This window comes from Seriola aureovittata, chromosome 15 (assembly GCF_021018895.1).
Source record: "Seriola aureovittata isolate HTS-2021-v1 ecotype China chromosome 15, ASM2101889v1, whole genome shotgun sequence".
Lineage (NCBI taxonomy): Eukaryota > Metazoa > Chordata > Actinopteri > Carangiformes > Carangidae > Seriola > Seriola aureovittata.
The window spans coordinates 10,336,127-10,348,161 of NC_079378.1; the positions used below are offsets into that span (position 1 = coordinate 10,336,127).

Below are 12,035 nucleotides of genomic sequence, written 5' to 3' on the forward strand. Positions count from 1 at the left end.
GGGGCACTTCTTTTTTACTTGTTTTTCTTGAATTTAGGTGTTATGTCAAGAAATTAAGTACCACAAAGTTACCTTTAATGGATAGAAGGTAGGATAGAAGGAAAATCATGAGTGTAACTGAATGTACAATAAATTTCAATTAATTTATTGATAAGCTAAAAGACACATGACAACTGAATTTTGTTGTTTATTTGTGTATTTACAATTAGATGCACAATATAAATAAGAGGGAACAATGAAACGCTGCTTTTTACTTCCGTTCTGAAGTCTGAGCAACCTGTGCGTCACAGGAAAATGTTGCATTCAATTCACGTGGGAGTTATCAACATCATTAATACATATCATTAATACATCTGCTGGCCTGTTACTGCTTTGCAAAACAATTAAATGATTCTTCAGACTTGACTCAACTCTCTTATCGGTGTTTTTGGAATATTGAGTAACTAAGAATTTATATTTGCTACTATTCGCTGTCAAAACAATTATTTATCTTAGGGTGAATAAACCACCTGAAAGTCAAGATCAAGGGTATATTTAATCGTCTATCGTCCATATTTCTCTTAAAAACGTTCAAAAAACACTGAGTTCCCGTTAACTTGCTTAGGGGTTTGGTTTGAAGAATTTCCGACAGTGGCTGAAGGCAGCACCGCTTGCTGCCATCCATGCATCCAGTCCTGTCTGTGGTACCTGCTGGCTACTTAACTTCGCTAGCAGCCTTACCTATCAGTCACTTCTGTTCAGGAATAATAAAATGAACGACAGACAAAATGATTCCCTTTCGTTTTCCGCTCGATGTGCAGATGCGTTTTAAGGGAAACATGGAGACCATCCATTTGGTTTTAGTATTTTAGCTGTTACAGCGTCTTGCTGAGTCCATTTTGCGTGTAACTGGAAGTGGAAAAGACAAAGAGAAAAGAGCTTTCCAATAGCTAGAATGGTTTGGGCCTAAAAAGAAGACAAGAGGTAAGGATGCTGAATGTCACAAAGGACGCTGTTTGGTGATTAGCTTTACTTGGTGGTTATCTGACATTTGGAGTGACTGTTAATTTAAATTTCCGCAGAAAATTTCAGTGGTTTCAGGGCTAGCTAGCCGCTAGCCTAGCCACAAAACGCCACTAACAGATTTGGCTAGCTAACATTATGCTAAAGCGAAGATGCAGGTAGTCCTGTAGGTAGCGAGTTAGCCATTTGCTAAATGGATAAACCTTGTAGCTACTTTTGAGTTCAGATGACAGCAAACTTTAGTGATTGATGTACTGATAATATTGGTAAAATGTTAATTTTATTAGTGCGGAGGCTCCCCCTTCTCGAAAAGTAAGGCAAACGTAGTGATAGTGATCATGTTTTTGTTTCTGTAATGTTAGCTAACAGGTCATGACGTCTGATGTTTGTGTTTTATCTGTTTAACCGTGGTTGACATAACATACACGCCTAAGTTTGCTAACTAGTACTAATTTATGTTATCGACAAGGAGATATTAATTTGGTAATAAGTGCGAATGGTAACCAGACGCTGCTCACTTTGTTTATCGTGCATATGCAATTCAGCTTGGTGAATTAAACTCTTAAAGCAGGTCAATTTAAGTATGAGCAACAATAATTTTACTTGCTTGCAGTTTTTCTACCGTAAACAGTATTATTTCAATAATCCAAAGCCAAAAACAATTGTCAGTTTGTTCACAGTGACTAGCAGAAACTTTTGGTTTGTTGTCCTGCAACCTCCGCACATCGTATTCTGCATTTTTTATTCAAACGAGATTACTCTCAGTGCCACTCCTAGTTGTCCCAAGTTAAAATTCTAATGATTAACTTTAAAATTACTATTGCGTAGGAAGGCAGCACAATAGCCTGTGTGTCTAGCTTTGGTCTAGCAGAAGGACAGCTGATGTGCTTTTCTAGGAAGCCATTTTACGTGCCACAGTTGGGGGAAGGGCCAGAATATACATAATAAGTCCAGAGTAACTCTAAACAGTTATCACTAATGCAGGGGTACATCTAGCAGGGCACACTTGGCACATGGAGAGGAGGGCAGAGCAATCAACTTGTTTATCTTGGTTGACACATCCTGTTGGGGGAGGCCTAAGGTCATGAACTCTTTTATGGCAGGTAGATGTGAACTGGCACAACTGTAGTCAGGTGGTAGATGGAGGTCTTAGGCTGTTAGAGTTGTGGGTGCAGTTGTTCATGAAGTTTAGTTTCATGTTTAATTAAGACAGTAAAAACACCTCCCTCCTTTTTGAGACAGTGACACTAACTGCTGTATTTACCAGATTCGGAAATTACTTTGTAAAAGAAATTGCCAAGTAAAAGAATTTCTGAATACACTTCATGGATATAAGTCAGTCTGAATAAGAAATGTATACTGGCTGTAAAACATGCTTAGTATTACAAGTTGCATTGTTGAAGGACATGTAAACAGCTTTACTGAGCTATAATACGCCTCTCAGCTGGAGTTTTCCAAACATTTTGTGATACAGAAGGCAATCCAGCTGTTTGATGATAGATAGCATTTGAATCTACTCCCATGTATACCAGTAAAATGAGCAGAATAAAAAACAATGCTTTTGAAAAACTTGCTTAAAAGGTGTATCATGATAGCAAAGCATCAGAAACAGTTGAAATACTGAAGGAAAGCTGATGTTTATGTATTTAGAGCCATTCGCCTATGCTCAAGGGCTGGATGATATGACCGAAAATCAATAATTATAATAACTTTAACGTTTCTGACTTGATATTGCATGAAAAGTTCCACATATGGTATTTTAAATTATTGTTAAAGTAATAGCTCATCGTTTTGCAGTGCTACTTTTTATTTTAAGTGAAGATGTTGAAGCATCATGTGAATCTTAGGTAGACATATGAGACACAAACAAAATTAGGTGACTCCCAAATGTCAGTATACTTAAATATCAGGATCCTAATGAAATAGTTTTTAAGCAATCAAATTAATAGTTTGTTTACTGAAATATTGTTTATTATGAACAGTAATAAAAGTCGATTTTCAGAACTAATGCAGTCCATGCAAACATGGTCAGTGTGTTATGGCAGATAAAAGGTTTCTGCTGTCTGGCTTGTGCTCCCTGTGACGCAGTTCAGTGTGAAATCCTCTTCATTTCCTGTTTAGGTTTTGCTCTGTGGCTTTTAGTATAACTGTTTCCTCTGTAGCCAAGCGAAGGGCACAAGCACATGTTCAGCTGAGATGTTATGGTGACTTGTTTGTCCATTCCGGACAGTGGAGTGGGTGCCTGTTTTCTTTGGCTTTGACACATCTATTGTACATTTCTGTAGTAGTACAGTGTGATTTTTCAGGCTGAATATTTGGGAAATGAGCAATAGCTAGTTTCAGACTATTCAATAACAAATGACTGTACATGAGAACTGCCCTCCCAAAACTGAGTAGCCCTTGTTTGAATTAACCTAAGTCTTAAGGTTGCTCCTTTATCTTGTCTCATCATCTTTCTCTTCAGCTCCCCTTGATAATGAAAGTGAATTTAATACATGAAGTCAAAAACGAATCATTGCAATCATATAGTTTGTTTATTGTACAGATGCTAATGCTTTTTACCCAAAGCAAGAGCTACTTGTGTCCTCAGCGAAGGCCTGTAAGTTTATAATCAAATCTTATTTCCTTTACAAAGAGAAGCTTGCCGAAAGAAAGTTGTTTGAAGGCTCTTCCAGAGCCTGCCAGTTTAATTAGCCCGAATCTAATCAGACATCAGCAGCTCTTTCTTTTTTTTTTTCTTTTTTTTTTTTATCCCTCTGTACTGTTGCTCACGCAGCAGAAAAATATGCCATTCACTGTGTCCTGACCTCATGCATCTGTTCTTCAGCTTTTGTTCTCTAGGATGTGAGTTAAGCTCTCATGTGGCTATATAGTCCCGTGGAGGTGAAGCTCATTAAAGCCATTTTATTTCACAGATATGGCATTGATCCGTACTGTGTGATACTGATTTGTCATATTGGTTGGGAAATTGTAACATCAGTCATTGTTTATTGTAGCAGTGGTACTTAAGGTAAAACTGCAATGTAATTCATTGGCATAACGTTTGCAGGCAGTAACAAATGTTGAATCAGTAACAAACAGTAAAAAAAACTGAGACAATGAGATGCAGCTGATTAAAACGAACAGTTTCTTTGTAATAACTGATTCAAAAGACACTAATGTTGCTAACTTCGGCCACTTATGCAGTGGAAGTTATTTATCAATCATGCAGTTTAATTTTTCATCAGCTGGTGTCTTATTTCACAGTCAAGTTTGGCCGCAGCATGTATCAAAGCGTCTGGGGAAGCAGAGGTTTATTTTAGGTTCAGCGTAGTAAGCTATAGTTCAGCGTGTTTCTATTTGCAGACAGGCAGATACTCAGATACTAACAGTGTCAAATTTAGTCCAGACTGTTCTCAGAGCAAGATTGATATGGAAAACCATGGCACATTACAGAAATTCTTGTGAGTCCTAAATAAAGTTGGGGTAATGTTTGACCTTTATTGTTGCTATCGTATATGATAAATCTTGGTGCAGTATAAATTGGCATGATGCTTGCATTTTGAATGGCTTAGGTCATGTTTCAGCTGGGTAGTCGTAGTCTCCAGAAGGTAAAATTATCACAACTACGGAACGGGTAATTCATGTCTTGGTGAGTAATAGACTGTTAAGTGGTGTGTTTCATGGAGAAAAGCGTTACTGCTTCAGGCTAAAAGACAGCCTGATACAACAAAGTTTAGGGTAGACCTGTGTGAATTAGCTAAGATGAGTTTCACCTGTTAAGTGTTCTTTTAAATAATTTATTTTTCACCTACATTAATGATCAGTAATCAGTTAACGATTAGGAACATAAAGCCGACTTGTGCACAAAGGCTAGTTAAGTAGGTATCACTCGCACTACACCTTTTTATTACACAAATGGTCAAACTAAATTCAAACGATAATAATAACTTTGTGCGTAAACTCTTTATAAGAGGAGACATCTTAGACTGCCCATATATCAGTTGATATATTCTCTTCAGATAATTACTGACATCTCGTCCGTCTGTTTTAGTAAGATTTCAGCATCTTTTGTTCATGGTTCCTTGTTCTCTGCTTCACTCATCAAGTGTGGATAATTTCACAGTTTACTGCAAGAATTTTAACACGACGTTGGTAAACATCTTCACAATTTTAGAACAATGGAGCTATTCCAAGAGCATGAAAGCCAATGTCATCTAAGTGCACTGAACTTGCTGGAGCATGCTGAGTTTAAACTGTACTTACATCACAGTATGTTGTATCAATATTGACTCAGGGCCAAGGGAGGGGTTGTGAATTGTTTAGAATCTTACCGTAGTCAAACGGATGAAGAGGATCATGCAAAAAAAAAAAAAAAAACAGAAAGCCTCTTGACAAGCTTGATGTGCACTAGTAGTCGATCTATTAATTAATCTCCGATCCTAAATGGCAGTAAATCTAATCTAAATCCATTACTGGCTAGTGCTAAATGCATATTATGTTATGTTGTAATGTGCAGATTAAAACAACTACATATCAGCATTACATACTGGCAACCGGATGCCTGGCTCTCTAAATATCGGCATCAACCATTGAAAATCCCATATTGGTCAACCACTTGTGTGCACATCGAAGGGCTTGAATGACGCTCTTTCTTTGGAAATGTAGCAAGATAATTGATGGTTACGGGTCATGTTCCATGAACAATGTGGCAAAAAAGTTCCCCCAACATTGTGTTACTTGTGTCAAAGCTGCCGGGGAGAGCATTTTCTCTCTGAGCTCTGTTGATGATATTTTGAAGATTATTATTTTGATTTTACAGACTTGGTATGAAGACATCACTGCCATAAAGGATTATATTGTCGTTTTTGAAAGATACAAGTATACATTAGTATCAGAGTTTTGTGTTCAATGAGAACAATACTTCTCACAGCTCAGTAAACAGGTTTGCTGGGTGTTGGATATGAAAATGCTCTGAAATGAACATGATTAATTAGCTTATAAATGCAGTACATCACAGCATTGGGCTCTGATTGGTAAATGCTACCAGCTCCCTCTGATTCAGATAATGCACGCCTGCTGAGTGGAGGCATTCCAGACAGTGACTCAGTTCAAATGCTTCAAACCTGCCTGAATGAAAGGATATAAGCAGTTGTTTAGAGAACATGTCAATCAAGACTTGGAGTCTTGTTTTGATATGTTAATTGACGCTTATCTGAAGCCTTGTAGAAATATTAAAGGGTTTTAACTGAAAACTGAAGCAAGAACTAAAGAATTCTGAACAGCCAGACTTAATCTTAGTTTTGACAGTGTCTTCCTCAAAACATCCTCAGCTAAATACTTCGACATAAAAGAAGATAAAAGAAAATTATGCCTATTCATTATAAATAGACATTTCCTTCCTTAGTTATTATATTTTGTAGTAGATTCAAAGTCACTGCATTTTCAGATATCATTACTTTCTTGCAGTGTCTGATAAAGTCCTTGTCCTTGCTGCATATAGTCTTGACGGCATCCCCCCATTCAAGACCAAACAGCTGCTTGTATGAGGCAGGTTTACAGCATTTGAATGGACCCTCCCTCTGGAATTCCTGCAGTCAGCAGGTTTGCTTCAAAAGCACCAGGGTGGCCACTGGCTGCCCATCTGTACCTCTCTGTGTGAGATCTTGTTGTTCAGATACATTATAAAATATTTTTTGTAAACGGCATTTATGAAACACAGGAAACCATTTATGACAGGTGACAGTTTGAGGGTTGTTGTGTAAATGTATTTTACTCAACATGAGGTTGGAATTTTTTTTTTTTTTTTTTTAGCATCTAAAATTCTCACATGAAAAAACTTCCAGTCTAAAGAGTTTTTGAGCTGTTAATGCTAAATTGGAACCATTTACTGTCATCGTAGTAGTGCAGTGTCGAAAACCTGCCGCTGTTGCTGAGATGTTTAGATTCCACACAAATCCAGTTGTATCGCAAAGCTTTTTATGTGCTAAGTTATGAGCCTTGTTATTGATTAAATCAACCATGAGTAGTAGCCTGCTTCTATTTATAAAAGTAAATGGCTTATACAATTGATGTGCTGAAAATAACTGACTACTGAAGTAAACAGAGACAGAGAGATTGTTAAAAGGCTGCCTTCCAGATTAAGTATTAAATACAGCATTTCCAACATCAGCCCTGATCATATAGACTAGCTATGCACTTCAAAATGACATAACAAGGTGACTATAAACAGAGTCAAATCGTTTTACGTTTTAAGGATCGTTTTTCTCTTGTTCATCTTGCAATACACCATGATTAAACAGCAGTCATAAAGATTATAAAATGACGTGGCAAAGTCATTATGCATGATCCTCAAAGTGGAATCTTTTTAAACAAGTGTAGACATCGTTTGAAAAATAATACTCTTTATTATTTTGATACTGTATGTCGACTTTTGGTCACACAAAACAATTTGAAGATGTTACCTTTGGATCCAAGGATTGTGATTGGGGTGGGGTGTTCTGTGTCGGACCATTTCTGTAACTTTCTGAAACCAACGATACGACATTCACGCACACTTCACACGGCATGATTGGTCAGCTGTGTGAAAGAGAGAGGAGCAAGGAGTTGCGCTTTTATCTCCAGCTGTTTTTATACAAGTTGTTATAAAAGTATTTGTGCTCTTTTAATGAACAACCTGGTGCAACACTATGAATGACTATCATGGAAAGACTGAAAATACGTGCCAATATTGCCGATTTTGAACAATTTTGCGTCCATCCTCTCTTTATCAAAGCCATCTTTTCACTCTGCCTTTTTTTTAGTGCACCCTTGCAGAACGACTATAAACACACTGGATTTCCAACATGGTAAGGCAGTTCGTATCAGGAACTAGTTCTGTGTGACCATAAACCAGCCCTTACTGCCTTTTATCTTGGTAAGGAAAACATGTATTGGGTGAAGAGCAAAAGAGTAGGGAACCCTTCTTCCTGGACTGACAGATATGCAACATATATTCTACATGCACTAGATAAAAGGAGCTGTTGTAACATTACAATTTGTAGGAACAATGATAATTATAGGTAAATAAAAAAAAAAAAAAAAAAGGCTAACATTTAATGTTCCGTAAATATCATGGCAAGGTGTCAAGTAAGTTGAAGAGTTTCAGGCAATGTGTACAATATGTTTTTGAGGCTGTTTTTGTACCAGATAAAAATCCTTGCAACATGTGATGATAACACATTTGTCAGCATGTGTCATCATCATATGTAGCTGATGAAAATGTCTGTGGTTTGTTACAACCTGCGTGCCGGAAACTGTGCACTGTCTCTTTAACAGGCAGGACTGGTGCTTTGCCCTGTGCTCAGGGCATAGTGGGGGAGGGAGGGACAGAGTAGGGAGGGAGGTTGTTGACGGAAAGACAAGCTCTGATTGGCTGGGTTTCACTGAGGGCAGTGACATCACACAGGAGGAGAGGCCCTGTGGTGTAAAATAACATGTCCTTTTATGGGACGAGGAGGACCGTTCCATTCTTAGAGAGAGGGGAGATTTATTCCCTTCTGTCTGCTCCCTCACTCTTCATTTCCTCCCAAATAATCTCCCTAATTGGCCCATAAGGATATTTTGTAAATTAATATTGCTCTAAGGTTGTCTTAGACCAAGGTTGTGTATTTCTTTACAGTTAATCCTCTTTTTTAAACCCTCTCTAATTTTATCAGCTTTATTTTGAGTTTAAGTTGAAGGTAAAATAAGGTGCATTAAGACTTGATCCCTCTATTTTCTCCTTGTATATATCTTCTCTAATTTAATGGGCCCATGTTTTGATTGTCTTTGCAAATGCCTCATCATCTAAGCTATGCTTTTTTGTTGTCTTGAGCATTGCACTTCCTTCCAATAATCCATATCCTTAATTAACCATGATTTAAAAAAAAAAAAAAAAAAAAAAAAAAGAAGTTCCTCTGCTCCTTGCAGAACAGTTTTTCCTCTTAGCTGAAGCCTAAAATTGGCCAATAGTGCTTTTAGTATTTAAGACAAGAGGCACCACCAGGACTGCCTGGCACTCACGTGAATAGGAAACAAGCCAGATATCTCTCTTTCTCTCTCTTACATTCACTCTTAACATTTACACGCTCACCCTTAAACCTTGGGAACATGCTTTAACCTCACAACACCACACAGAAACAAATTCTATGGCTGCCTCTCGACTTCGCCTAGCATGTGACTTCCCCTGCTGTTTGCTGACGTGGTATCTCCCGAGAAGGAGCCTCCACCTCCCCTCACTAAGTCAGATTTGTCTCTACTCCAAGGAAATACATTGTACCATCGAGTGGAGTAAAGAAACTGTAGTTATACTCTTCCATCTGGACGCCCACAGATACATTTAGAAAAGGGACAGGTTGTTTTCACCGAGGTTGCCGTAGAAATTTTGGCTAACAAGTCATGACGAGAATACTTGTGAATCCCTGGGAGATCCTCTGAACCCTCCTCCCCTCCTCCTTCCAATGTTTCAGTGGTTGGGGCCATGGCCTCTCAGTCAGGGTAAGAAATGCACAACTAGTTGGCTGCTTGACTTATTCTGTTGGTGTCTGGTAGGAATAAAGCACTTTATTCTCTACACTCAAATATATGTGTATAAATATATATACACATTCAAGTCTTATTAAAATGTCATATAAACTTGTGTTTGGTTGGCTTAACATAATGGTTGTGTCACAGAAGTCCAGTCCTGTATTCATGGTTCTCAGATAACCATCAGTTCTTCCCTTTTTTTTTTTTTTTTTTTTTTTTTTTTTTGCTTGTGTTGAAGACGTGGCCTGGCTGTTATGTTGTGACTGAGAAAGAGGCAGATGAGCTGATTAATTTAGGTACAGAGTGAACTGCCTTTTCAACTCGGCAGACTTTGACCTTTTCAGTTTGGCATACACTGTTGAATGATTACAATAAATGTTGCTGGCCATTACACTTTGATGATAATAAATGTCATTGAAACTCATGTGTTAGAAGTGATTTGCTTGATTTGCTTAGGTAGACTTTTTGCCTTGTTTTGAAACAATCTACTTAGCCTATCTTACTATGTTGGCAACTGATTAGCGCTGTAGCGCTTGGGCCTTGGATGTAGGTTCAGCCAAATATTTAAACTGAGGCTTCTTTATGATCTGTGCCTCTAACGTTTGCTCTTTAAATGAGTAAAATAGAAATTAATGTTTGTCCTGGGTGTTTCCCACACATTCCTGATTTTGGGATTAGGGATGAGTGCATGGTTTTCTTGAAGGCCACAGGTAAACAGTGGCTGACTTGGTGGTTTCTGAGTCGCATCTTATTTATACAGACCACAGCTACTGACCTTCACAAAGAAATAAACAATATGCTCAATTGGGCCTCACTTAACTTGGCAAGGGAAACCCCCAGTGCTTAAAAAATGAAAGATTAAATTTGAAAGTAACACTATGTGACATCTGCCATTAGGTGATTCTTGGGTATTATGACTACGACTCCATCCACCATGAGTAGGGGTTGCCTTGTCATGTAATACCATGGTCAAACAACAGGAGTTTTGGGCCAGTATAACCACGATTCATCCCTCTTTCAATTGGAGGAGAGGTCTGATGCCGGACCTTGGTTTGTACCAATGTTCAGGCCTGATTATCTGGTTATGTGATGGATTCACAGATCCAATCTTAAACCCTCCGAAATGCTCACAGACTCATCAGGCCGCCCAAATAATATCGAGCATCTTTAATAGGCCAATGTAAGTGTGCATACTACTGCATATTGCTGACCCATGCTCACTGCCTCTTCCCAACCATTTTCTCAACCAAACTCGTTTAGCCTTCTGCTTTTGTTTTTTTTCACTGCAAAGTTTTACTCATGTTGTTGCACCATAGTCTCCATTTTGTTTGCATCTGCTTCCCCATGAGATCTCAGGAGTTGGTGCATTGCTCCCTGATTGCTCTCTCTGACATGATGATATTAATAATATCCTGTAGTGTGTGATGTGCAATAATATAAAAATCTTGTAGTGTGTGCATGTTTGAGTTTGGGAGATAAGAACATCTGTGAAGTTTCTCTTTATGGGTGTGATGCAACCTGATTTCAAAATTGGTTAGGATTTTAAAAAGCCTGTAGTGTGAGCCCAGCTTTAGACAAACTTTCTCCATTGTTTTCGCGCAGTGATAACATTCCTCTGTCTTTTTTGATGCTAAGCCACACTTGCACACACAGTTGCCTTTGCACCATGTTGTAAACAGTACACACGTGGGTTGATGTGCAGGAAACAGGCGATGTATGCGGAAGTGCATTTGGTTCAAAGTTTTTCACGAATCAATATGTTTAAATGAAAAAAAGATTCTTGATGAGTTCATGATTTGTGCACATTTAGAATTTCAGAAACTTCCTGATACAGGGTTTGTATCAGTCTACTGTGGCACAACAAGGTTAGTCACCACATTTCATTACTCAGAAAAGTTTGCCTTCTATAGAACTTTCATATGTACTAATCTTCAGAGTCACATGATTTCTTGCATTTGGTCAAAACAGGTTATCTTTATTTTGTGTCTTTACCAATTCAAGGCAAAGACCTTTTGTAGACATGAGTGGCAATATTTATAGAAAGGCAGTAGGTCCTCTTGTAACTTTTTATTATTCATATAAAGGTAGTGTTGAACTTGGTTTTGATTTGTTGTTCCATATAGCTCCGTTTTCGTTTTGTTGCTGACTTACAAACAGGTCAGGCTGACAGACTTTCTCCATATTCACACAGTCACATCATAACACCAATATAGGATTTTCACAATCTTTCCTTCATGTGGGTACTTGGTGTACTTCCTTATTTATTCAAAACCAGGAGAACACTTTGCTTTTTATTCATACAGAGTACTAGAGAAAAAACAACAACATGGGAGAGGGAGCCCATGTTTAGCTTTTCATTTTCACCAAGATAGAAAGAGGCAGTGAAGTTATTTTGATTTTGGAAAGGGGCAAAATGAAAGAGACTGGCGGCTGATAAATACTAGCATTTATGCTCTAGTATTGTTAAAACCACAAATAAACAGTTGAGCCTCTTGTCTTCTCTTTAG

The 12,035-nt window shown here is 38.0% G+C and overlaps 1 protein-coding gene across 3 annotated transcripts in view; it reads left to right on the top strand.

Annotated features, from left to right (window-relative positions):
* Positions 1 to 684: 684 nt before the first annotated feature.
* Positions 685 to 12,035, top strand: part of aff4 (AF4/FMR2 family, member 4) — a 32,230-nt gene continuing 20,879 nt past the window's right edge. For 2 of the 3 annotated variants that reach the window (XM_056396881.1, XM_056396882.1), the window contains exon 1: positions 685 to 963. Coding sequence is in view for 1 of the 3 variants with exons in the window: in XM_056396880.1 (XP_056252855.1) it covers positions 9,482 to 9,498 (17 nt within the window). In the remaining 2 variants the exon portion in view is untranslated. Of the gene's footprint in view, positions 964 to 6,756; positions 9,499 to 12,035 lie in introns of those variants that run through there. The other variant, XM_056396880.1, reaches the window with a different exon arrangement.